This window comes from Artibeus jamaicensis, unplaced genomic scaffold, assembly GCF_021234435.1.
Source record: "Artibeus jamaicensis isolate MK-2021 breed Jamaican fruit bat unplaced genomic scaffold, CSHL_Jam_final contig_2259, whole genome shotgun sequence".
NCBI lineage: Eukaryota > Metazoa > Chordata > Mammalia > Chiroptera > Phyllostomidae > Artibeus > Artibeus jamaicensis.
The window spans coordinates 1,962,794-1,989,797 of NW_026521468.1; the positions used below are offsets into that span (position 1 = coordinate 1,962,794).

At 48.2% G+C, this 27,004-nt stretch overlaps 1 protein-coding gene across 2 annotated transcripts; it reads left to right on the top strand.

Moving 5' to 3' along the window:
* The first annotated feature begins 176 nt into the window (after nt 1–176).
* DHX8 (DEAH-box helicase 8) lies at nt 177–26,872 on the top strand. 2 transcript variants are annotated; one of them, XM_053659612.1, is made up of 23 exons: nt 177–463; nt 2,074–2,159; nt 2,559–2,631; nt 3,131–3,216; nt 4,619–4,728; nt 5,100–5,471; nt 5,888–6,032; nt 6,124–6,327; nt 6,985–7,072; nt 8,710–8,807; nt 9,734–9,881; nt 10,833–11,014; nt 12,205–12,399; nt 12,702–12,887; nt 12,978–13,188; nt 13,517–13,698; nt 16,055–16,195; nt 18,913–19,068; nt 21,542–21,679; nt 22,345–22,473; nt 22,613–22,809; nt 23,226–23,405; nt 26,588–26,872. In XM_053659612.1, the coding sequence occupies exons 1-23, from the start codon at nt 316–318 to the stop codon at nt 26,655–26,657; spliced, it is 3,525 nt and encodes a 1,174-aa protein (XP_053515587.1). In that variant the 5' UTR covers nt 177–315; the 3' UTR covers nt 26,658–26,872. The 2 variants fall into 2 exon arrangements, with proteins under 2 accessions (XP_053515587.1, XP_037000554.2); XM_037144659.2 differs by lacking the exon at nt 26,588–26,872 and adding an exon at nt 24,150–26,372.
* The last annotated feature ends 132 nt before the right edge of the window (nt 26,873–27,004 follow it).

Here is a 27,004-nt window from a genome sequence, read left to right on the forward strand (position 1 = left end):
GCGCAGGCCACTGTCGCCCTCTGCCGACGCAGGGAGGGAGCGCGCTGAGTGGGCGTTTCCAGGCGCGAGAGGCCGCCATAAACAGCCTGGCCTGTAGAGGGCGCCCGCTGATGCGCAGCGTAACCCATTCGACCATCCCTTCCTTAAGCACTTCCGTTCTGATCTCTATTGTTCATCCGGTTATCTCCTAGAAGTTCCTGGTATTTTCAATTTACCGTAAACAAAAGGAATGTGCGCCGACCCGGAAATGAAACCTGGGGTCAGGCTGTAGCAGCCCCAAAAATCGTCGGTACGGAGGCGGGGGAAGCTGTGGCCATGGCAGTGGCTGTGGCCATGGCAGGGGCCGTAGCCGGGATGGAGATAGGCCCGGCGGAAGAACTCGCCAAACTCGAGTATCTGTCTTTAGTGTCGAAGGTTTGCACCGAGCTGGATAACCACTTGGGGATCAACGACAAGGATCTGGGTGAGTTCGGGGAAGTTCCTGCGTTCTCTGGCTTGAGCTTCGAGGGAAGCGGAAAGAGAAGTGGGGCTGAAGGGCTGAATGTGTTTGTCCGAATGAGTCTTTCTCTGTCACAGAGACTTGGGCAGAGGGAACCTGCGGCGGTGGCCTCCGCTTGAGAGCCCTCCAGGCAGAGCTGTGGGTGAAAGAGCGGCCATCGCTGCTTGCTTCTGTTTTTAAGCTTCTGTAACTCCAGATAATTAACCAGTGTTAACAACAATAACAGCAGTCACGTAATGGTGATGGTGATGGTGGTAGACATGATTCTTCTTGCATCAGCTGCTTGTTGAGTAACTTTAATTCAAAGTAATTAGTATACCATTGTGGGGTACCTTGGGGCAGCCTGCCCTGCGCCCCAACACTGCCTGCCTGAGAGGGATGCGGTGCAGATCAGGGGACAATCCGTGTGGAGCACTGAGCATAGGTCCTGGCATGTAGTACATAGTTAAACGGTCTTAACCGGCGACACTGTTGTTACTAACTTATGTCCATGTAGCCTGACCCGATGGCATTTGGCCTTCACTTACTGCCATCAAAAGGGTAAAGGCAAATTCCAGCGCGGAAATGGTATGATCGGACTAATTTATGTTCGTTATTCATGTCGTTATTTGTTAGGGTTAAATCTAGATTAAATCATTCAGATTTCCTTGTGAGACTTACAGTTGTGGTTTTTTTTTTAAGATATTATTTATCTTTAGAGAGGGGGAAGGGAGAAAGAGGGAAACATCAACGTGTGGTTACCTCTCAGGCGCCCCCTACTGGGAACGTGGCCCACAACCTAGGCATGTTCCCTGATTGGGAATCACTTTGGTTCATAGGTGGGCACTCAGTCCACTGAGCCACACCAGCCAGGATAAAACTTACACTTTGAATGGTCTCTCAGCCTATCATAAAATGCACTTCTCTCCTGAAAATCTCTTAATTAGTAAGTAGCTCTAATATTATAAGTTTCAAGAACTAGGCAGGTTTGCAGAGAAAGATTTTGGGGTCAGGTTTGTCATTTGTCAACTTGGAGATTGTACCATCCAGCAGGTGCCTAGCCCTCATGTGTACAATCTGGCTCTCCAGAAGCTGTAGAATGCATCCTATGCGTGTGTCGTGTGTGTGTGTGTGTGTGTGTGTGTGTGTATGTGTGTTGCATAGGCTTATGCTTTTGGATATTGTTGCCTCTGGCTAGTGAGCTAGTAGTTTCATGAGAAGAGATTACCGTGATATGGGACAGTAAGGTCTTCAGCCCTTAAATTCACTCACAGGTCTGGTGAGCCATTTGGTAGTTATAGCTTTTCATTTATGAAAACTCACTAGAACAAGAGTAACTTTTTATTTACTTGATGGGATGTTGCCTGATTCATGAATCATTCAATAAAGCCAATTAGATCTTTAAAAAAAATAACTAGGACGTATGTGGATAATCTGTCTCAGTAGTCTAAATTCTCTTTCTTCACCCATAATGAACCATGGTCTTTGGCTTTTATGACTTGTAGCCTAATTACTTTCATTCATAGCATGCTTGGAACTGATTTTTTTGCTCAGGTCTCCATTCTTCTTGTTTTAATCCCTTTTCTCATTTGCAGCTGAATTTGTGATCAGTCTTGCTGAGAAAAACACCACCTTTGATACTTTTAAGGCTTCCCTTGTGAAAAATGGTGCAGAATTCACGGTGAGTATGTCTGGAGACCCCTGTTCTATTTCAATGTCACTATGAGATTTTAGTTTTCATAGGATTTAATTAGGGTTTTGATAGAGAAAGGAAACAACTTGTGCAGGCCAATCAAACACAACATTAAGTTTGCGATATTTTTTATTTCTGTATGTTTCAGTAACAGTTTCATTTACTGTTACTCTGTGTCGGTTTCAGATGTACAGTGGTTTGAGTACTGACTGAGTGTGTAATGTTTTTGTGTCTCCAAACGTGGTGGTGTCTCTGGATTTCCTGACACCTTTCCAGGAAAGCGGAGCAGACAGGAGTAACTACCCTTTTCTAAAGGACACCCCTTTCCTTAGTGTTTTTAAGCACTGACCCAGGGGCTGACAATTTTTGCTCTGTTTCTTTTCAAAGGATTCCCTTATTAGCAACTTGCTGCGTCTCATACAAACCATGCGGCCTCCAGCAAAGCCTTCCACTAGCAAAGGTGAGCAGTTTCCACCCGAGCTTCGCCTCCTGAATGGTGTAGACCGTCAGCGTTCCGTTTTTAGTTTGACGTACATCTAGGGTCGAAGTTCTTTTATTAACCGTTAAGAATATTGTGTTTGTTTCTCTTGTAGCAGCTGCTGAAACAAGTAATTGTTTGAATAAATTTTGCAAAAATACTTTGTTTTCAAGTGTTTTAAGACAAAATTAAAATAGTAAGAATTATAAGATGTAACCAACCAAATGAATATTGGTGCACCTCCCCGTGCTTACATAGGTTTTTGAGGATTTTGTATTCAGTGCTTTTTTAGAAAGTTAAAGTATGTTTACAGTAACATGTATGAGTTAAATGAGTCATGTATAGAAAAGTTCCATGTTCTGGTTTTAGTTTCATGCAAATATAATGTCAAAGTTCATTTGTTAATTATTAAGAATGTTAAATAAATGTATATATATATATTTATTTTTTTTCATTCCTTCATGCTCTTTGATGAAATAAGATCCGGTTGTTAAACCCAAAACTGAAAAAGAAAAGTTGAAGGAACTCTTCCCTGTCCTTTGCCAACCGGACAACCCCTCCGTGCGGGTGAGATGCCTTTTGAGAATGTCTGTCATAACTGCATGTTCCCCTCGCCCTTTTCTCAGTCTCATTAGCTACAAATTTTTTCTTTTTTAATTAGTTATTAATTTCAAGTTTATCTTTCTTGTAACATATTTCTTTTTTTTATTATTAAATCTTAGAGGGGAAGGGGGAAGGAGAGAGGGAGAGAAAATCAATTATGTTCCTTTGTGTTCCCCTGGCGTAACATATTTCTTGAAGCGAAAGTGCGTGACCACTCTCTGAGTGCGTACGTGTAGAACAGTGTCGGAGGGTTCGGAGAGCGATAGTTGAGGGAGATGAGGTTAGGACTTGTGGGAAGCAGGACTGGGTACATGAAACAGGTGTGAGTGAGTTAAGACTCTGGGAGAGATACCCAATGTGCGAAGTAGGGTATTTTTGTTCCATTTCTTGTTGGAAGTCCGATTTTGGAAATGCTCTGGTTTTTAAATTCCATTTTTGCAAGTACTCATTGGGTATCTCCTATGAGCCAAGCACTGTTCTAAGTACCAGGAATATAGCAGTGAACAAAATAGATTAGAGTTTCTGCCCTCTTGGAGATTATTATATTCTAGTACTGAGGCGGAGTTAAGAAGTAAACACATAAACACCTCTAGCAGAGAGGAGACAGTCAATAAATAAGTAAGTAAGTATAGAATATAGCTGATACTGATGAGAAGTATGAAAAAAATTAGGTGAAAAGGGAGAAGGAAGCACAGAGAAAGTTATTTTTTTAAAAAAAGTATTTTACTTATTTAGTTTTAGAGAGAGATGATGGAAGGGAGAAGGAGAGGGAGAGAAACATTGATCGGTTGCCTCTTGCACGCACTGGGCAATGAACCTGCAGCTCGGGCATGTGCCTTGAATGGGGAGTGAACTGTTGACCTTTTGCTTTGCGGAAGGGGAGGCCCAACCAACTGAGCCACACTGGTCACAGTGGGAGAGTTGCTTTTTAAAAATGTTAGCATCTATTTTCTGTTTGTAATCATCACCTGCGTGCTTTCACAGAAGGGGTGACATCTAATTTCCTCCCTTCACCTTGTATTACGGACAGAGGGGATCTGCCAAATGGAGAAACGACCGCCAAGAGCCTTTGTCCGACCCTCTGCCTCTGTCTTAGGTTGTGTTGGAAAACTCCACCCCCTTCTGCTTCCTTCACAGAAGTGGTCAGCGATGTAGGGGCTGGATTTGTGGTACCCGAAGTACAGATTCTTTTTTTTTATTTTTTATTTTTTTAAGTGTTTATTTGAACCAAACTCAGGTCAGTGTTGGGAAGTAAGATCTCAAATGCTCCTGAAGCACAGATTCTTGAGTGATTTTTTTTTTTTTTTTTTGAGTGATGTTTTTTGTCCCATTCTCCTCCTAATCTCTTTGCCTCCCGCCTCTGCAGACCATGCTGGATGAGGACGACGTGAAAGTCGCTGTGAATGTCCTGAAAGCGCTCGAGGCTCTGATGCCCAGTGCAGCCGGCCCGGAGAAGCCACGGGACGCCGAGCACCGGTCCGTCCTCGCTGTCCTGTCCTTTGGAAGTTTCGCGTACTCTGACAGTTGAATTTTGTAGGCCAGCCAAGCAAGATTTTAGGCCAGTTTATAGAATCTGGACTGGCCATTATCATATTGTTGGATCTCTTTTTTGCTCTCTGTCAAGAGTATTTACGTAGCAAATGCTAAGATGTTTAGAAGATAGAAATCTAAATATGTTTATGGCCTCATTCTTATTGACCTGCAGGGATGTCATAGTTATTGAAGCTCTAATTCAGTTTTAAGTCTTAGAAGTCACTTAAGCATGTGCATGGCACCGTGCTGGGTGCTTGGGGATGCAAGAAATTGGGTGGATTTCTTTTTTAACCAGGTGTTTCTTGATTTACTAGAGACAAGACAAAGAGGAAGAAGCGGAGTCGGAGTCGAGAGCGAGAGCGGGAGCGTGAACGGGAGCGCGACCGTGACAGAGAACGAGACCGCGATAGAGACCACAAGCGGCGACACCGGTCCCGCTCTCGATCACGTTCCAGGACCCGGGAGAGGAATAAAGGGAAGTCTAGGTATCGGTCCAGGAGCAGAAGTCAGAGTCCCCTCAAAGACCGGAAGGACCGGGACAAGTATGGAGAGAGGAATCTGGACAGATGGCGGGACAAGCATGTGGACCGCCCTCCCCCAGAAGAGCCTGCCATCGGGGACATTTACAATGGCAAAGTGACCAGCATCATGCAGTTTGGATGCTTCGTGCAGCTGGAGGGCCTAAGGTAATGGCCGGTGTCTTCTTTCACACCAGCGGTGGGCACACCTTATCGCCGGGGATTTTCACACTCCAAAAAGTTAGTGTGATTAGTGATACTTTAATCACATTGGCCATATCAGGTTATTAGAAGCTGACTTAATCTTTGAAGTGGCATAGAGCCATTTATTTTTCCCTCTGCCTTCAGGAGTTCTGCTCTTTTGCGACAGATCAGAATTTGTCGTCATCCCCTCCCTCCCCCACCCCACGTCTTTGGGACGGAGGGCGGTAGCAATATAATGCTTCTCTGTTGTCTGACCACCTCCTTGGTACTTTTCTTTTTAGTTTAAGACCCTTTCCATTCGGTCAGGCTCAACAGGGGTGGGAATCTGTTGGGGAAAAGGTATTTTAGGCATGCTCCAAAGGTGTCTGCCCCTCCCTCAGGAAGCGCTGGGAAGGCCTGGTGCACATCTCGGAGCTCCGGCGGGAGGGCCGTGTGGCCAACGTGGCTGACGTGGTGAGCAAAGGCCAGAGAGTCAAGGTCAAAGTGTTGTCCTTCACTGGGACCAAGACCAGTCTGAGCATGAAGGTAGGTGAGACGTGCAGCCTGTTACCACGTCTGGTGGCCCAGGAGACACAGAGACAGCAGGGGAGCTGGCCTCCTTGTTTTTGTGCCCTAGGATGTGGATCAAGAGACCGGAGAGGATCTAAACCCAAATCGACGACGAAATCTCGTTGGGGAGGCCAATGAGGAGACCTCGATGAGGAATCCGGACAGACCCACTCATCTCTCCCTCGTCAGTGCCCCCGAAGTGGAGGACGACTCCCTGGAGCGCAAGCGCCTCACCCGCATCTCCGACCCCGAGAAGTGGGAGATCAAGCAGGTGGGCCCTTCGCTCTTGCCGCGGAGCCGTGTGGCGCGGTGGCTGGGAGAGTGGGCCCTGGAGCCTGATGGCCGGCTGCATCCTGGCTGTTTATTGGCTGTGTGGTTCTGAGCTAAGGTACCCCACATCTGTGTGCCTCAGCGCACTTGTCTGTGAAAACAGCCTTGTGGGGATTGAGTGAGTTGACAGAAGTAAAGCTCCTAGGTTAGTGCCTGCATCTGGTCATGCTACGTAAATTTTTGTTCTTGTTTTCATCACTTATCAGTAAACATCCGAGTCCCAGGTACTATATAGGTGCTACAAAGACCGAAGTATCACGGTCCCTGCCTTTGAGGAACTCCAAGTCCAGTGGCGGAGACAAATTGAAATAAAACACTGTTAAGGTTCACAGGTTACATAGTAAGGCACGTGCAGAGAGCCGTGGACCAGGGGCAGGAGCGGAGTTAGACGTAGCTCTCCCTGGGGAGGAGGCGCTCGAGCCGCGGGCAGCATGTTGCCTTGCTCCCCAGGGTGGGAGTTTTGATGTTTGGGCTCTGCGGACCTGGTCACACGAGGAAAAACCTGGGCTTCCTACACTAAACCTCTGTGCTGACTCTCTTCCCAACCAAGCGTTTTGATTCTAGCAAGTTATAAACGCTGCCTCTGCCCTTTGACTAGATGATTGCTGCCAACGTTCTCTCCAAAGAAGAGTTTCCAGACTTTGACGAAGAGACCGGCATTCTTCCGAAGGTGGACGACGAAGAAGGTGACCAGCCGCTGGGCTCGGGCAGGGTGACGGGTCGGGAGGCGGTTGGCAAGTTGGGCCGTGGGATGAGGGGGTTTATTTGTGTTTTAATCCGGGGGTTCCGAGTCACCTGTTCCTTGGGTGTCACCGCTCATCAGAGCACAAGGGTTGTTTCCGTGACGGAAACAAAGATTCACCTTTACGGCAAACGTCTGTGTGTGGTTACGCTTGTTGCTTGTGTTTCCAGGATGTAAAAAGTTATATTTTGGGGACTAAATTTGGTCTCATATTCTTAGTAATTATTCTGAAAGTCCTGGGTCCACCTAGATTACTTCTGAGTTGCCCTGGAAACAGCTTTTATTATTTTTTAAAATTTATTTATCTTTTTGTATTTTTTCCATCACCGTTTATTCCCCCCATTATCCTCTTCCATCTCCACCTACCACCTCCCACAAGGGAACAACTTTTAACTCAGTCCATTAACAATTTAAAAAAACTGTGAAGTAAACTGTATAATGGAGCGTGTATAATGTATGCAACAGTGATGAACAAACACCTAAATGAGCATCTGCACGCCTGCCGTGAGGAGGGCTGTACCAGCGCCTCGCAGCCCCTCCGTGCCCCCGATTGATCTCTCTCTTGCTCCTCTTATCCTAAAAGCTGTGTTCGTCATCTCCTCACTCTGCCTCAGCGGTCTGCCATCTATGTATTTGTCCCTAAACAGTAGTCTGTTTTTGAACCTAATCCTCTTGATTCATTATCATTCTTTTGCTATTTATCTGTGTTGATTTTGTAGTTGCATTTCTCTTGTTTTCATTGCTGTAGCGTGGTACTCTACATGAGTTTACCATAATTAATCTATTTTACTTTTGGTGGGTATAGGGCTGTTTCTGTTTTTTTGTTTACCATTATGGACAATACTATCATAAAGTTCCTATATTTGTCTCTTACTGCACATGTGCAAGACTTTCTCCTTCTCCTCCGTGTGTAGAAGGTTACTGGCTGGTAGGAAGTGTGTGTGTTCAGCTTTACCAGGCAGTGAGAAACGTTTTCTAAAGCCTCGGTACCAATTTACTTTTCTACTCTAAGTGTGAGTGACGTCCTGTTGCTCCACATTCTTGCCAGCATTTGGTATAATCCCACTGTCCAACTTAATTTTTTCTTTGCCACTCTATTGTGGGTTAAGAGTAAACTCTGTTACTATTATTGATTGATTTTAGAGAGAGGGGGAGAGAGATAGAAACACTGAGTTGTTCCACTTACTGACGCATTCATTGGTTGATTCTTGTATGCTCCCTGACCTGGGATTGAACCTGCAAGCTTGGCATATTGGGGCAACAGCCTAACCAACAGAGCCACCCGGCCAGGGTAAGGGTAAACCCTGCGGTGAAGTTGGATGGCAGGTGCCTTCGTGCCATCCAGAATGTCAGAATGGCGTTTTCCCACAGGCTTAACTTGTTTTGACAGTAGCTCTGATTAGTTCTTGGGCTGGAGAGTCAGGGGAGCAGACGCCTGGGTTATGGTTTTCCGTGCACTGCTGTGCTTTGACCTTGGGAGCCACCTTCGAGAAACGTTGCTGGTGCTTATGGAAATTAATTATTCTGGTGAAAATAGTTGGTCACTTTGTTTTGGCTAATTGTTTTCTGGGGGACTTTTAGATGAGGACCTTGAGATCGAGCTGGTTGAGGAAGAGCCCCCGTTCCTGAGAGGGCACACCAAGCAAAGCATGGACATGAGCCCTATTAAAATCGTCAAGGTAAGGAACTCGGGGGCGCTGGTCTGGGCTTGTCTTCATGGGACGGTCCTGGTTTCCAGAGCAGGTCATCGGACCCTAGTGAGCGGGACTCGGGCCCCAGGAGGCACTATTGACTGTTGGTTAGGGCCTTGAATGTTTTTGTTTTGAAAAGATACCGACTTTGTTGTCTTTCGGCATTTTGATTATTTTGCTCTCATTTTAGTGGTTTTTTGGGGAGGAGGAAGCAGTGGTAAATGTGTGCTTGACCCACTGCTGTGGCCGTTGCCTCAGCCTTGGATCATTGCCCTGCGGGTTCAGAGGCAGTTTGGCAGGGTTCACGTGGCCAGTTGTTGCTGGCCCCTGAGAGAGCGGTGGCACCGGGTGTTGTGGGGGGCGGAGCTGTGAGAGGAGATGAAATTTTAGGCTCGGGAAAGGGGTAGCTTAGTGTCCCCGCCCAGCCCCCCACTCAGTGCTCATATTCACCCGTGAATCCTCCTACAGTGGTCCTCCATGTGGTCTTCTGCTTGACATTGCTGGTGACAGGGGACTCACCAGCGGAGGCTCGTTGCATCCTCAGGTGGAACTGACCATTAGTTCTTCTGGCGGAACTGAAATCTCTTACTGAAGTGTCCATTGGTCTTCATTTTAGTTCTTGGTCCATACAGAAGAATTTCTACCCCTTTCCTATATGTCCTGTCTTTCTTGGGGGGTCTCCTCTTTAAACCAGCCACCTCAGTTCCTTTATGATTTATCATGGTATTCGTTCATTTTCTCTGAATTCACTACCATTTATTTTTTTCATGTAGTCTGGTAAGTCAATATGAACTTTCTTATAGATGGGTCTCATTGTTCAGATTCAAATGGTTGAACACCTGCACTTTATCCCTGGACATTTGCTGTGTGCTGAGATCCATTCTGATGGTGCCGCTCTGCCCTGTGTGCTCTAGAACCCGGATGGCTCCCTGTCCCAAGCAGCCATGATGCAGAGTGCCCTGGCCAAAGAAAGACGGGAGCTCAAGCAGGCCCAGCGGGAGGCCGAGATGGACTCTATTCCCATGGGACTCAACAAACATTGGGTTGATCCTCTGCCTGATGGTAGGACCCTAGGAGGGTGTGGGCACTTAAAAAAAAAAATTAACCCGGCGACGTTTCAGTTTGCAGGCGACGCTCAGTCCGCTGGGCCACACTGCCCAGGGCTGTTTCTCAAACATGTTTAAAGTAAAAAATGTTTCAATAACCCTGGCCAAATTATTAGATTGGCTGAGTTTTTCTTCTAAGTAACTTAAAAATCATACAGCTTTGAAACCTCCTTTTTTATATAATTCTTTGTACAGTAAATATAACTGCTGGCAGATACAGTCATAACAAGCATTTTATTAGTTTATGTTAGGCCACTGAGGATACAGCTGTGAATTAGACACCATCCTTGCATTTATGAGGCTTACAATTTAGTGAGAATGATTATATATGTCCAATAATTACCAAATAACTAAGTCATGACCAGTGCCGCATGAAGAAGTACAGGTACTGTGGTCGGCTGTGGTGGGCCAGCTCCCTGGGAAAGCTGAGAACCAAAGGAGAGACAGGACTTAGTCCGTTAGTTAAAGGGGATCGGGCAGGATTAGGGAATGTGTTCTGATCCGGGCTGAAGTGCCGGGGCTGGGAGGTGGGGAAGGAGACCCGTGTGGCTGGAGTACAGGGCGCGCAGTGGGGGACGAGCGGTGGAAGGCCAGGACTTCGTAGGTGGTGTTAGGAATTGGGGCGCAATTCCGAAGTCCCCTGGGAAATGTTGCCAAGTTCTGAGCAGGGGGCACAATCAGTTGCATTTCCAAAGGATTTTGAGGGTGCGCTGTAGAATGGATTGGAGGTGGCACGTGAGATGAATTAGGAGGCTTTTATCCTAACGGTTCGGAGGGGAGAGAATGGTAGCTTGAACCCCGAGCTAACAAAGGAGGGGTGTACCGGAGAAATGGGACTGGGTGAATGTGGAGGAGGGGACCGTGGGGGAGCCTGAGGACAGTGCCAAGTTGCTTGTTTCCTCTGCAGCGGAAGGCAGGCAGATTGCAGCCAACATGAGGGGCATTGGGATGATGCCCAACGACATTCCTGAGTGGAAGAAGCACGCCTTTGGGGGCAACAAAGCTTCTTACGGAAAAAAGACCCAGATGTCAATCATTGAGCAGAGAGAGAGCCTGCCCATCTACAAACTGAAGGAGCAGTTGGTCCAGGTAAGAAGGCCCGTGTGGTGGGCGAGTCGGGGCTTTTCTAGAGAAGAGAAAGGTAACGTTTTAATTGGAATCCGTTGGACAGATATGTGCACATTTAAGGTGGCTTTTCCAAAGGGGATAGGGAAGAAAACCAGAACGTTTCCAAGTACTTTTAAAAATGGTATATTAGTGTACACGCTTTATTCCTACGAGGAAATAAATCTGCTTGAACTGGGGGGCCCTAGAGCAGTTTCGGGTGGACAGTGTCGTGCTGCACGGACCAGCGGCTCCGGGCAGTGAGCAAAACGGGTGCTCAGCCAGCAACCCCACAGAGGCCGGGCTCTGTTTCAGGTACTTATTTCCATTTTCTGGAGACCTGACTTTAAGACCGAGTTTCCTGAGGCATCTGAGTTTACTAGTGAATTTTCAGTGAGTGCTTTCAGTAGCGTCTCATATGTATATATGTATATATACATACGTAAGTAACACACAGACGTGACGTGTTTTATATGTACCGCGTGTTTCTAGATGGCAGCATGGTATATACTCTGCATTTGTCTTCTTCCTTAATGACATAGCTCAGAAATTGTTCCTTATTTATTATTATTTTTTAGTGCTCTTATGTGGATGTGCTCTGGCTTGTTTAAATAGTCCTTGTATTAGTTAGTGGACATGTAGGCCAGTGGCAACCCTTTGCTGTTATAAACTGTAAAAATGAGATGACAGTTGGGGGTGAGACGCTGGAGACTTGGGACTGACAGTAAAAAGGAGTCCTGTGTGTTCGTTTTTATTTAGTGTTGAACTCTAACTGTGTGCGTGTAGTACTTAAAAAAAGCTATGTATATATTAGGGAGGTTTGGGTGGTAATTTATGGTTTTAGCATCTTTTGTTTTTATGAATTTAAGAAAACTAATAAATTAAAAAAAATGTTTGAGTCAGTTGAAAAAAGGGAACCATAAAGTTTAACATTTTAAATTTGAGTTATACATGCAATTAAAATAAAGAGCATTGTCCATAGGAAAATCATTATTGTTTTTTTCTGTGCACAATTAAAAGTAGTTTAAACCCTGTAATTTAAAAGTAATTTTACTACTTGTGTATTATTGTGTCCCCTTTTTCTCCTTTACTGTTAGAACATAAGCATTAGTTATTTCATTTATAGTAACGCGCGGCAAATTTTAATAACCATACCCGTATTCTGTTGCTTTCAGGCCGTCCATGACAACCAGATCCTGATCGTCATCGGAGAGACGGGGTCTGGGAAGACCACGCAGATCACCCAGTACCTGGCGGAGGCCGGCTACACTTCCCGGGGCAAGATCGGCTGCACCCAGCCCCGGAGGGTGGCGGCCATGTCTGTGGCCAAAAGAGTGTCAGAGGAGTTTGGGTGTTGCTTAGGCCAGGAGGTGAGTGGGAAGTGGAGCTGCTCTGTAGACGCCCGAAGGCACAGAGGCACAGGTCTCTGTCTGTAAAATGCTGACAGCGGGACCTCTTTCTCTCCTGAGGGAGAGGCAGTTCTAGTTCTCAGTGTTGATGTGTTTGGCATCAAGTCCAAAGCTGATGTTACTGTGAGGAAGTCACTGTACATCTTGGTTAAATTCTTGTCTGTTAAGGTTATGGGTAACGGTCCAGTTGGGCTGAAGTCTTGTCTGGGGATTGTGCAAGTGAGGGGTTTGTGTCCAAGATTCCGACTTCCGTTCCGCCTTAGGTGGGCTACACCATTCGGTTTGAGGACTGCACCAGCCCCGAGACGGTCATCAAGTACATGACGGACGGCATGCTGCTGCGAGAGTGCCTGATTGACCCCGACCTCACCCAGTACGCGATCATCATGCTGGACGAGGCGCACGAGAGGACGATCCACACCGACGTGCTCTTCGGACTGTTGAAGAAGGTAACCGGGTGCTCTGGTGACCCTCCGAGCTCTGGGGAACTGAATTCTTGGGTAGATCTTGTTAGTAAGACGCAGCATACTTTCCTTCAGACAGTTCAGAAACGGCAGGACATGAAGCTGATCGTCACTTCTGCCACGTTGGACGCAGTGAAGTTTTCTCAGTACTTCTATGAAGCTCCCATCTTCACCATCCCCGGTCGAACATACCCAGTAGAAATTCTGTACACGAAGGAGCCTGAGACGGATTATCTGGACGCCAGCTTGATCACGGTCATGCAGATCCATTTGACAGAGCCACCAGGTGGGGGCGAGAGCGTGGTTCCCTCCTAGGTCAGAGTCCTCGTGTGGGTATCTTTTTCACTCGGCTCTTTAAGTGTGTCAGGCTCGCATGCGTGAAATGACGGTGATGAAAATGTAAATCATGGTGTGCAGGGTTTAAATGCACCTATTTAAACACAGACACAAATTATAAATAAATGGAATAGACGTGGACAGATGAAAACCGCTTGGTTTATTAGAGGTCGGAATTTGGGTGTATTTTCTGTCATTTGGAGTCTGCTGATGTCCCTGTGGCCTTTGGATAGAACACACACACAGAAAGTAAGTCGATGCCCCTGTTCTCTTCTTAGGCGACATCCTCGTCTTCCTGACTGGTCAAGAAGAGATCGACACTGCCTGCGAGATCCTGTATGAGAGAATGAAATCCCTGGGGCCTGACGTTCCCGAGCTGATTATCCTCCCAGTGTATTCTGCTCTTCCCAGCGAGATGCAGACCCGAATCTTTGACCCAGCCCCTCCTGGCAGCAGAAAGGTAACCCTGGGCAGAAGCGAAGCTCCCTTGTGTTCTGAAACCATGTGGCGTGTGCCGCTGGCCCTAACGGGGACGGCTTAGACGTGTACAAGTCCTGTTTAGTATGTTCTAGAGACTGGTCCAGCCACTTTGTTAAGGAGTGAGGGTTTCCTACATGGCTGCTGCTCCTCTCCTCCTTTCCTCGAGGAAACAAATGTTTCTGAGCGTCTTCCAGGCTTCGGGGTGGACGCCAGGCCGGCAGTCCGAGGACTGGCCTCCCTCTGCCATGAGGCACCCCCCCAGCAGACAGGCCCGTAATGTACAGTGCGCAAGTGCGCTGGTGCTCTGGCTACCCAGGGGGCGAGCACCCAGCCCAGGACTCTTAGGGGGAGTAAGGATCTAAGCTAGTCTCGAAGGACGTGCGAGTGTTCACGTAAGCCAGCAGGGCAGAGGGGCGTGTGGTCTGAGTAGACAGAATGGCCTGCCACAGCCTAGAGGTGAGAGGCCGGGCTGTTTCAGGGGCGGGAACTGGCGGCGTGCGAATGGCAGGCGATGGCGATGGGAAAAGAGACAGGTGGGTTTTCTTTAGGTTACAGCTTTATTGGGATACAATTTACATGCCACGCAATTTACCCCTTTAAAGTATACAACTTAGTGTATTCACAGAATTAAGCCATCATTAATTACCATTATTACTAGTAGTAATTAATGATTAATCACTGATCACTACAATTTCAGAACAGTTTCATCAGCCCCAAAAGAAACCCTGTACCCTTTGGCCGTCACTCCCCATTCACTCCTCTGCTCAGTCTGTGGGAACTGCCAGTCAACTTTCTGTCTCTCGATTTGCCTGTTCTGGGCGTTTCACATAAGTGGGGTCGTACGTATGTGGTCCTTGGTAACTAGCTTCTCTGACATAGCATGTTTTCAAGGTTCGTCCATGTCGTACCATGTATAATTACTTCATTTCTTTTTATCATCAAATAATGTTCTGTTGTAGTTCCATTTCTTTTTGTTGTCAGATAATACTCTGTTGTGGAATGTGGATGAACCACATTTTGTCTCCATTCATCAGTTGATGGGCGTTTGGGTTGTTTCCACGTTTTGGCTATGATGAATAACGCTGCTGTGGACACTTATTCACAAGTTTCTGTGTGTACGTGTGTTTTCCTTTCCCCAGGAATGGAAGACAGATGGGTTTGAACACCATGAAAGCATTAGACTGGACAAGGCGTAGTGGATGCCCGGCAGTGCAGGGGACAAGGGCGGGGGAGACGTCAGGCATGGCTCCCGGGCATCTGGCTCGGGCGGCTGCACGCGAGGTGGTGCTGAGGAGGGAAGCACGGAGGAGGAGCAGGTGTGGGGAGGGCGGTGGCGCCTCCTGTCTGTTCCATTTCTGACTGACTTCTTTTTGAGGGGCTCTGTCGCTCTGCGGCAGGTGGAAGCCTCTCAGGGCCAGGAAGGTGCTGGCACGGTGCGAGGTGTTCTGGCGTCTCCTAGCAGTGCTTTTTCCGAGCAATTGTGTTTTATTAGCTGAACCTCTGGGTGGAAGAGCAGTGGCAGTGCCAAGCGGAGACCAATAATCTTCTAGATCGCACACACTGCCGCGTACACACCAGCCGTGAAATTCCTCTGCTGCCTCGTGGTTCCTTTTATGATTAGGAAAAAAAACAACTCCCTCTTGTTCCACACACACAAACAGCCCATTTTGCAGTCCAGATGTCCCCGTGGGGGAAGAAAAATCTCATTTTGCACTGGCACATGTGATGCCAGGAAGTCTCTGCTTTCCCAGGGTGCTAGAAAATTAAAATTGTAGTAAGCGGCATTGGATGTAGAGAATGAGGTATGTAGCCATTTGCACCAAGTGAAATTGGCTTTGGCCCTGGCTGGTGTAGCTCAGTGGATTGAGCTCAGGCCTGTGAGGCAGGGGGTCACCGGTTCGATTCCCAGTCAGGGCGCGTGCCTGGGTTGCAGGCCAGGCCCCCAGTGGGGGACACATGAGAGACAACCACACATTGACGTTTCTCTCCCACTCTTTCTCCTTCCCTTCCCTCTCTCTAAAAATAAACAAATAAAGTATTTTTAAAAACCATTAAAAAGAAAGAAATTGGCTCTGATTGGCCTTTGCTTTTTTCTCTTCCACTTTTTCCTCTTAGGTACAATCCCTTCCCATCCCGCCCCCCTCAACCTGACCCTTAAGAGGAAGCCACCTCCCCTTCTGCCCCTTAGAAGCCAAACTGAGATTAAGTGCTATCTGACCCTGTGAAGGAGATGACAGCACACTCCCCTGGGGAGATGTTCGAGGTCAGAAGTCCTGTTTCCTACCTCAGGGCTGAACCTGGTGGGCTCAGTCCAGCCGCGCCCCTCTCGTCTGCAGGTCGTGATTGCCACCAACATTGCAGAGACGTCGCTGACTATCGATGGCATCTACTACGTGGTGGACCCTGGGTTCGTGAAGCAGAAAGTTTACAATTCCAAGACGGGAATCGACCAGCTCGTGGTGACCCCCATTTCTCAGGTGGGTGGTTTCTACCCACAGCTTTCCTGAAAGTCCTGGTTAGGGCCTTTCTGAAAACGCTTATGGTTTTGTATTTGGAACTTGGTCGTTTTCCAAGGTGAGCTTTTAAGGTAAGATACTGGGTGCTTTCATGAGATAAGGGAGATTTTTGTGTTGTTTTTAATCTTTAGAATAGTGTTTCAACATTAAAACAGCCCCATAAAATTTGAACTTAAAAAAGAGTTTGAATCCTGGCACCATACATTATCTAACATAGGTAGTAAGAACATGAAAAAAAAGATTTTATTTATCTATTTATTCTTAGAGGGGAAGGGAGGGAGAAAGAGGGAAACATCAGTGTGTGGTTGCCTCTTGAGCACCCCCTACAGGGGACCTGGACCCCAACCCAGGCATGTGCCCTGTCTGGGAATTGAACCTGCCACCCTTTGGTTCACGGGCTGACAGTCCACTGATCCATATCAGCCCAGGGCAGTGAGAACATATTTTTTAAGTACTGTACTTAGCCAGAGGTATTTGAGAAAGTAACAATTCATGAGGTGATAATGTGTTTCTTTGATAGTTATGGAATAATTTCCTGCCTAAATTATATTTAAAAATGAATAACCTGATTATCCTTCTTTGAGGGCAGTTTGGCCACAGTGTATCAAAAATCTAGGTCATCTCCTTAACCTAACAGTTCCAGTACCTCTGAAAGTGAGAAATGCTTGAATACGTATCTGAAGGTAACGCAAGAGAATGTTTACTGCGGCACTGTTTCTGTTAGAAGAAACCTGGGAAAATTCCCTCAAAAGGGAAGCAGTTTAATAAACACAGTGTGTCTGTGCCGTGCAGTGCAGTGTGGCGTTAACATGGGGGTGTGTGTCTATATTTAATGACATAAACGTGGAACCGTGATACATGTTTTGAAGGGAGTTACAGAAAAGCAGGCACAGCGTGACCCGATTCTTGTTTAGAAGCGGATGGTGTGCACTGGTGCCCGGGGTGCGGGCGCCTGCCCGAGACCGGAAAGCACGTAGTCGGAGCGGTGCTGCTGGTCCCTGAGCGGGCGGCTGAAGTGCACTTGCTTTCTTTGTACTGTTATATATTGTTTAGTATTATATATAACACTAAAAGTATTTTACGAGGCATGGATTACTTTCATAATTTATAAAAACCATCAGACCCTGGCTGGTGTAGCTCAGTGGATTGAGCATGGCCTGCAAACCAAAGGGTCACTGGTTTGATTCCCAGTCAGGGCACATGCCTGGGTTGCAGGCCAGGTCCCCAGTAGGGGGCGTGCAAGAGGCAACCACACATGATGTTTCTCTCCCTCTCTTTCTCCTTTCTTTCCCTTCCCACTAAAAATAAACATTTAAAAAGTCATCAGGCTACTTTCATTTTGAAATGTAAGTAATAGTGGCTGACATTTGCTACGTGCCCACTAAGTGCCTTAGCAGGCACTGCCCTAGGCACTTACATGCACTCGAGGTCAGAAGTCCGCCTCCTCCGTCAGGGCTGCACCTAGTTAGCTCGATCCAGCTGCGTCCCTTTCACCTGCAGGTTGTGTTGCTCCTTCGCTGGTAGATTTTATTATCGTCCTCATTTCACAGGTGAGACTGGGCACAGAGGGGTGAAGGGCTCACAGCTGTGGAGTCAGGGTTTGGATCTGGGCAGGCTGGCCCCAGCGCGAGTGCTCTGTACCTCTTCTCGGGTGGTGCAGGCAACTCGCTGGGGTGGAGAAGTGAGCTCCACGTGCCCTGTCCGATTTGGAGAGACGTCTGTGGAAGGCTGTGGGGTCTGCCCCGTGTGTGATTGCCGCCTGCCCCTGTGTGGTTCGTGACCTTTCACATCACATCCTCTGGAGCTGGCAAAAGAATTTGTAAATCCTAACACCGATTGTAAGACAGATGGTTTTGTCAAAAAATGGCTCTCTTTGGTTTGCTATTCATTGTTTCTTAGCAACCTATGGCTAAGCTACAGATAGATTTTTAAATTTAATTTAATTCTTTTAAAAATATTTTATTTTTATTTTTAGAGAGGGGGGAAGGGTGGGAGAAAGAGAGGGAGAGAAACATCAGTGTGTGGTTGCCTCTCATGTGCCCCACTGGGGACCTGGCCTGCAACCCAGGCATGTGCCCTGACTGGGAATCGAACCGGCGACCCTTTGCTTCACAGGCCAGCGCTCAATCCACCGAGCCACACCAGCCAGGGCTATATCATAATGATTTTTTTTAACAAAATCAATGTTATATTGTTTTTAACTTGCTTTTTCACCTATGTGAGTGAACATTTCTGTCTGGTGTTGAGTGTCTCAAACCTGATTTTTAAAGCGGCTGTGGTCATCATTGGTGTACGATGATGACTGTTTTATTTCGTTCCCTTAAATTTTTGGCTGTAACCATAGGAATAGCATTTTGTCATTTTATGCTTGTTTTATGCTTTGTCCGTTAGGTCATGCCAGTCTATTTTGAGGGTGTATTTCTGTGATCTTCATGATATTCCTTTTGTTTTCCTTCTGCATTTGTTTCACTTCAACAAACTCTCCAGAAATGTTGAGTGTTGGAGAGGGAATGGTAATAACCTTGGTAGTCTCGGAAATGGTCCTAAAGGAAGTGAAATAAACCCTATTTTGGATTTTGCCGGTAGTTAAGTGCCCCTCTTCTAAGGGATTTCCTGGGTAGGGCCGTTGAACGATGCTTATTAACAGACTCGCTGCTTTCGCATGCACACCCCTCTAGGCTCAGGCGAAGCAGCGCGCTGGCCGCGCTGGCAGGACGGGGCCAGGGAAGTGCTACAGGCTGTACACGGAGCGCGCCTACCGAGACGAGATGCTGACCACCAACGTGCCGGAGATCCAGAGAACCAACTTAGCGAGCACAGTGCTCTCGCTCAAGGTAGAAACCTCTTTCTGGAATGGGTTGGTGGGACAGTCCAGTCCTGTGCCTTAGTAAATGGATCTCCATATTATGAACCTCATTCGATACTTTAGTAGCCTCATAGAACCCGTCCCTTGGAGTGAAATGCAAATGGTTGTGGTCTGGGGCTGAGTCGGCCTGGCCTGTCTGCTGTGAACACACGTTTTTCTTCCTTACCATAATAACCAGCAGAATGTTTGATTATAAAAGATTTCGTTAGGATCATTTTCTGAAAGGATATTAGAAAAATCGAGTCAGTGCCAAACTGTGGACAAATGCACTTCCTTCATCCCTTTGGCTGTCAGATCCAATTCTGTTCTTTTAGAACGGGAAGCAGAACTCCCAGTCCAAAAACTTTGTATCAGTAGAGGTTTCAGACTGGCCCTCTGGGGTCTTGGTTGTCATTCTGAATCATTGCTCTTCCTCTCTCAGTCCCCAGTGAGGACCTTCATTCTCCTTTGGCAGGGAGAGCCACAAGAGTAATTTTCCAGATGATGGCACACCCCCTCCCTCCCCACCCCCGACACTGATGCTCCCCTGGAGCCCAGCGTTTTGCTGGTACAGCCTGCTCTGTCGTAATTTATTATTCATTCCCCGTGAGAGAGGCTAAAACAGAGCTTCAGAAAAGAACTTGCTCCACTCTCTGGAGTGCAGGCGGTGCTCTCAGCTGTGTGTCCTTGGCAAATTTACCTGCTCAGCTCTCTGTTCTGTATTCTCTCCGAAGGGCTATTGTTAGTATCTGTTGTGAAGATAAATGAGATAACGCAGGTGAAGACACTTGGCACAGTGCTTACTGATTGCTATCATTCCTTACAGTTACTACTCACACAATGAATGTTTATTGAACACCTGCTGTGTTTATGGTCATGATCAGTTTATGGGAAAGACACAGAAAGCTCAGGTCCTACCACATCACCCTGTGGATACACTTGGATAATGCAACATTCATTTTTTTTTTTCATCAAATTAGCTAACAAATGTATTGATTGCTTACTTCGTACCAGGCATGCAGATTCCACTGCATTGCTGTGGTTTTGTGTCCGTGTGTCTCACCATTATGAACTCTAAGAGCAGGGACAGTGTCTTAGTGATCTTCGTGTCCCTGCCACCAAATATGGTACGTGGCACTTCCCAGACGCACAGTAGAAATCGTGTGTGCAAGAGACAGGGCGAGCTGGTGTATCGTCTTATTATTATTTTTTTAATTATGGTAAAATACACAACACATTGCCATGACTACCTTTTTAAAATGCTGATTCAGTGGTGTTAAGTTCATGTGTTGGGCAGCCATCACCATGGTGCATTTCCAGAACTTTTTTTCATCGTCCTAAACAGAGAGTCTGTACCCATTAAACTAAACGATCCCTTCCTCCCTCCAGCTCCCGGTACTCATCATTCTACTTACTTTCTCTCTGAATTTACCTCATATAAGTGGAGTCAAACATTTGTCCTTTCGTATCTGGCTTAACTTAGCATGATGTTTTCAGGGTTCATCGTGTTGTAGCATCCTGTTAGAATTTCATTGCTTTTTGAAAGTAATACTCCGTTGTATGTATATACCATATTTTGTCTATCCATTCATCTATTGATGGATATTTGGGTGGTTTTTACCTTTTGGCTATTGTGAATAATGCTGCTGTGAACATGAGCGTATAAGTATCTGCTTGAGACCCAGCTTGCAACTCTTTTGTGTATGTACACCGGGGAGTGGAATTGCTGGGTGATAATGGTGACTCTGTGTTTAACTTACGGAGGTTTCACCAAATTGTCTTCCATTCCCACCAGCAATACATGACGGTTCCCATTTCTCCAAATCCTTGACACGGTATGTCTTTTTTTTTTTTTAGTAACCATCCTAGTGATATGGAGGGGTATCCCATTATGGTTTTCATTTCCCTAATTACTAGTTGTGTCGAGTATCTCTTCATGTGCTTCTTGGTTATTTTTATATCTTTGTAGAAATGTATATTAATGTCCTTTGCCAATTTGAAAGTTGTTGTCCTTTTTTAAACCCTCACCTGAGGATATCTTTATTGATTTTATTTGTTTACTGATTTTAGAGAGAGGGGAAGGGACAGAGAGAGTAAGAGAGAAACGTCTATCAGTTGTCTCCCACATGCGCCCTGACTGGGAATCAAACCCACAGCCTTTTGGTGAATGATGTTCAGACCAACCAAACCCCCTGGCCAGGGCTAATTGTTCTCTTTTTGTTGTTGAATTGAATGTACTATCATTTCGAGGGAGTGTTTTTTAAAGTTTCCTGAGAAAATATATGCTTTCTACTAGTCTGAGTTTTGCGTGGCCCGGCCCTGGAGGTTGCTCCTTATCTTGCCAGTGGCGTCCTGACTGCAGTTGAAGAAACCGGAAAGAAAGCGACCAGCGTCTCTCTCCCGGTTAACACTGGCCGGGCTGGCCCTCCCATCATCCCACACTTTCTTCCCTCCTGTTCTAGGCCATGGGCATCAATGACCTGCTGTCCTTCGACTTCATGGACGCCCCGCCGATGGAAACCTTGATCACAGCCATGGAGCAGCTGTACACACTGGGGGCGCTGGATGACGAGGGCCTGCTTACCCGCCTGGGACGCAGGGTAGGGGACACGCTTCTGGTGCTTCCGGGAAGCTTCCCCGGCCAGTTTTCCCTCACTTTTGTGCAAATCAAGCTCTGAGGCTCTGGATAAGCTTTGAGTACAGGTCTAAATATCTGTTTTTCACCTGGATTTTCCGCTGTCAGTTCAGACTCCTTCTTTACAGAAAAAGACATTTTATCCACAGTCAGTTTGACCTTGGCCTGTATTATTGAGTCTAGCCCTAATTTTTTAAACATTGATTTGAGAGAGAGAGGGAGGGAAAGAGAAATACCCGTTTGTTGTTCAACTGATTTATGCATTCACTGGTTGAGTCCCCTATGCAACCTGACCAGTGATCAAACCTGCAGCCGTGGTGTGTTGGGTTGACGCTCTGACTCACTGAGCTACCCGGCCAGGGCTAGTCTCATCTTAATTTTAAAAGATGTCTGCGAAATTTCAACCTACATAACAGTAGTTATGTTCTTGGTAACATATGTATCTTTCATTGGGATTTCTTTGGGAAATAAACAACAACATCTTCTGATAGAGATGGGTATCTCACATCATCATGCTTAGGTGAACTTCCTGTGTTGCGTCTGTTGCCCGCTCTGCCCGGTGTCTCCTGTTGGCAAGTCCAGATGGGTCTTCCACAAGGAAGAAATTGTAGTTTCTTCTTCTCCCGCTAGATGGCAGAATTCCCCCTGGAACCAATGCTGTGCAAAATGCTGATCATGTCTGTGCATCTGGGCTGCAGTGAGGAAATGCTGACCATCGTGTCCATGCTGTCTGTACAGAACGTCTTCTACAGGCCCAAGGTAGGGCGTTCGGACCCGTGTTCAGGTGGGGCTGCGGTTAAGCTGGTGAAATCAGCCATTGCCTGGGTGCTCCTCAAAACTGCTGGATGTTCACTAGTAGCTGCCGGGCAGAAAATGATCTCCCCCCACTGTTTGGCAGGATAAACAAGCCCTTGCCGATCAGAAGAAGGCCAAATTCCACCAGACAGAAGGAGACCATCTCACCCTGTTGGCTGTGTACAACTCTTGGAAGAACAACAAGTTCTCCAACCCGTGGTGCTACGAGAACTTCATCCAGGCTCGTTCTCTGCGCCGGGCCCAGGACATCCGCAAGCAGATGTTAGGCATAATGGACAGGTGACGTTTGGCGTCTCTCCCCACATTTCAGTTGAACTTCTTGAATGTCATGTCTGTTCATCTCCGCACATACCCGTGGAGCTCTGGACTCCTTGTGTAACTCTCTTCATGTAGCTTTTCCATCTTAGTTTTATTCCTCCCCATGCAAGGGTGCAGCTGAGAGTCACTTCAGAAAGTTCCTGAGAGGAAGATGATTTACTGTTGAAAAAATCCTTTGCTTATAAGCCTCTGGAACATTACTAGTCAAATCAAATGGAGTCTCTGGCTCTTACCGCGTCCGTCCTGTCACTGGGCAGGGCCACCTGCGTGTACCCAGGGCTGGCTGGGGTGCTGGGCCCCGTCACTCTGCCAGGCGGGACCTCTGGAAATAGTCTTGTCTCACATCTTTGTTCTCTCTTGATTTATTTTCCCAATAGACACAAGCTGGATGTGGTTTCCTGTGGTAAGTCCACAGTCCGAGTGCAGAAGGCCATCTGCAGTGGATTCTTCCGAAACGCTGCCAAGAAAGACCCGCAGGAGGGTTACCGGACCCTGATCGATCAGCAGGTGGTCTACATCCACCCTTCCAGTGCTCTCTTCAACCGACAGCCGGAATGGTAGGTGGGCAGGCCCCAGCCTGGGAGCCGTTCTCGGCAGAGAGGACCTGTGACTCTATTGGCACTCTGTGTTCGTGTCTTCAGCCCCGCCCCCCCAGCACTTCCTGTTCTAACATCGCTTATGATTCCAGGGCAGCAGAAGCCTGACTTAGGCACAGTCAGACCCTTTTGAGAGAGAGAACATCGTGGAAGGGAGAGCTAGGAAGGATCTTACAAATCATTTAGTGAGGTCGTTTAAAGAATTATTTTTTCAAGTAGCATTTTAAAAAAGTTGTGATCTTACTACCCTAATGTAAACTGGTTTAAGACCACTGGGCCACCATGGCAAAGGAAGAAGAGGTAGAGCCCTGCTGGCTTAGCTTTCCCCGTCTCCTCGTGGCAGCTGCTGAGGCTCCCCTGCTCCTCATCAGGGCCCCGGAGTTCCGCAGAGGCAGCCTGAAAAACCACCGTCCCGTTTTACAGAGCGGGAAGCTGAGGTCCAGGGAAGAGATGTGATTGGCTCTATGTCATTTAACTAGTGGGAGCCAGGCCCAGGGCACATTATCCTGGCAGCGTTCTGGTGGGTAGAGGTGTGCAGCCTCCTCAGTACTGGAGTGTGGCTGTATGAGGAGAGACTGCAGTCTCTTGAGGGTCAGGCAGGAGAGGTAGGAAGGTCAAATGCAAGCCCAGCCGTGGCCCACCAGGGACCAGGGTGACTGGAGTGGGCGCGTATCGGAGGCCTGAGCCTGTCTCTGTCCCCCTCAGGGTGGTGTACCATGAGCTGGTGCTGACCACGAAGGAGTACATGCGCGAGGTCACCACCATCGACCCCCGGTGGCTTGTGGAGTTTGCTCCTGCCTTCTTCAAGGTCTCTGACCCGACTAAGCTAAGCAAGCAGAAGAAGCAGCAGCGTCTTGAGCCATTGTACAATCGCTACGAGGAGCCCAACGCTTGGAGAATATCACGGGCTTTCCGGCGGCGCTGAGGGGCAGGACCTGTGTGCCTGTCCTGCAGCAGCGGCCCGCGGCTCGGGCTTGCCCTTGGTGAAATGCTGAGCCTGAGGACATGGCTCTCCAGTGACCCCGTATCTTAACTGGGCGCTTTCCAAACTTGATTTGCATTTCTTCCCTCGTGAAACGGGGACAGGGATTTATGCCTGGTTTGACAAGAGCCTTCAGCCCCCACTACCCTAAGTCACTGGGACCACCTGGGGCTCGCAGCCCTGGGATGGGAAACAGGGTTGCAGGCATCTGACAGGTGGACGCAGGGAGGACCCTGACTCCCTACTCGATTCTCTGAGGAGGAGGGAGCCATGAAGCTCGTTGGGAGTTTCGGCCCCATGTCTGCCCCTGTCCAACCCCCGTACTTCTGACCGACCTCCTGAAAATATTTATTTTCTTAAGGAAGCAAAAATGACTTTCCTTGAAGGTTTCTTTTAGCCAAAAGGTTAGGAAATCGGCCTGGGTTCAGGGTGGGGAGGTTCAGTATCTGTGGTGTTGGTGCCCATGGAGAGTCCACTGAGACCAGAGCCTAGGGCCTCTTTGGGCTGAGAGGCGACGCGCAGCCCAGACCCTGGTCTTGTCTTGGCACCTGTGCGAGGCCGGCCCTGCCGCGGATCGTCCCCCGTCCCCCGTCAGCCACTTCCACTGCACAGGCTCTCGGGTCTGCGCGGGCGCCCGAGTGGTTACAGACGTCACATGTCGACTGCGGAAGGCTCTCCCTGTCTCCTGCCCACCACACTCATCGTGCAGTGTATCCTGTTTCCTTTTGAAACATGTGAGTAACAACAAAGCTTTTGTTTGTTTCCCCTGAAGCCCTCGATGGGCTTTAACAAAGGGTTTTTATGGTCAGAGTCTGCGCTCCCCTGCCCCACTGAAAACCAACATAAGGCCTTTTGGAGCCAGTCTGTGCTCCCCAGCATCTGTGCTCCGGGTCTGCACCGAGTGGTTTGCCCCCAGCGTGCTGTTCGGGAGTAACCACCTCCCAGTGCCCCTTTCACAGTGTTTGGAGGGGCTGTTGACTGGGAAGAACAGACAGGTGCTGCCAGGCTAGGTTCTGGGATGACTGGTGAGCTGTTGGAGACTCGAGGCTGGTTTAGAAGCCCCCTGGGGAACGGAGCACATTGTATGTTCACGGCCTGCACTGCGTCCCCCATCCCCATTCTAGGAAGTTCTGAAATGATGTAAAAACTGGAACTACCATAGAATTGCACGCCAGGCACTAAGACCATACGGCGTTCTAGGAAATGGAGGAGTGTAGGCTGTCATTGGGCAGCAGACAAACCACCTCGAAGACAGTCCAGAGAAAGCGAGTGGAGAGGAATACAGGCAAGGAGTCTGCTGACTGAGGTCCCTGCCCCCTCGTCAGAGCTGAGTGTGCTCCTCAGGAAGCCCAGGCCTGTAATTAGGGGCAGGGGGAGTTTGCCCTAACAGTTCAGGTCTTCTGGGGAGAGGGTGGTGAGGGCCAGCGGAGGGAACCAGTGGCAGCGGGGCTGGGCACCCGACTCACCAATCTTAGTTCCAGCCCAGGGTCTCCCCGGTTCAGCAACAAACTCGGCTTCGCAGCCTGCCTGCCCCTGCTGAGTGACCAGCCCTGGTGGCGTTGGCACCCTTGAGATCATGACCCCCAAAGACGGAGTTTGGGGCCTTACACTCAGGTGAAGGAGGAGACGTTTAACAGGCCAAGGGGGGAGAGAGGGCTGGTGGTCTTTCTGGGTTTGCTGCGCAGGGAGAAGGGCCCTGGCTCTGCTGCGGCTGCGTGGCGGGGTCTGACCCGGCGGTCTGTCGGGAGCCGGCATGCGGCCACGTCGCCCAGCCCGCGCAGAAGGGGGCCTCTGGCCAGATTCGCAGGGCGGGCCCCCCTGCTGCTCCCATACAATGGGGCCCTTGTTTCTCCTTGAACCAGTATTACCCGAGGTTGAGTGACAGCCCAGGAGAGGATGTGGGTCTCACGCAGGGAGCTGGAGTCTTCTCCGCCCGTTAAAGTCTTCACTGCGGGAGCCTAGCTCAGGAGTTTCCTGCCCCTGCACATGTGCTGAGTCCGAGCTTGTTTGTGTATTCGGGGCAGGGGCCAGGGGCCGGGGGCCGGGGGCCGGGGCCGTCCCGCGGGGCGGTTAAGCTCTACTGCTGGGTCAGGCCTCTCGGTTCTGGGTTCACCGTCATCCACTCTGGAGCCTGGTTTGGTTTTGGCTGCCTCTCCTTCAGCCCAGAGAATTTCCTCCACCGGCTGCTATGTGTCTCCTCTGAGCGGTGCCCCTCCAAGCTAAGGCTTTGAACAAAGAGTTGTAGGGAGTGGCTTGTGAACGTTTGAGGGCAGAGGTTGCACTCTCAGCCTGTGGAGACCTTTTCTGCGATGGTTTCTCACCTAAACCCCTGTCTCTCACGGGCTGGTACTCAGGACCCTTTCGTTTCCATTCAGGTTTTATACCTTCTCACTGATAGCCTGGCTTTAATATGGAATTAAATCATAGATATTTTTTAAAACTTGTATTTAAAATTTTTTCTTTTCCTTGCTATCAACTGTAAGTTGGTACATCATTGCTTTGTTTAGAGGGAAAAGAAATTAATGTTGCTTTTTACTTGTGGGGAGCGGTCGAGAGGCATCGCTTCCTGTGGAGGCAG

Excerpts from the sequence above, each read along its gene's own strand:
- DHX8 (XM_037144659.2), top strand. The coding sequence starts at position 316 with ATGGCAGTGGCTGTGGCCATGGCAGGGGCCGTAGCCGGGATGGAGATA. Across the intron at positions 12,888-12,977 it reads TCTTCGGACTGTTGAAGAAG|ACAGTTCAGAAACGGCAGGA; the intron begins GTAACCGGGTGC and ends ACTTTCCTTCAG. Across the intron at positions 13,699-16,054 it reads CCCCTCCTGGCAGCAGAAAG|GTCGTGATTGCCACCAACAT; the intron begins GTAACCCTGGGC and ends TCTCGTCTGCAG.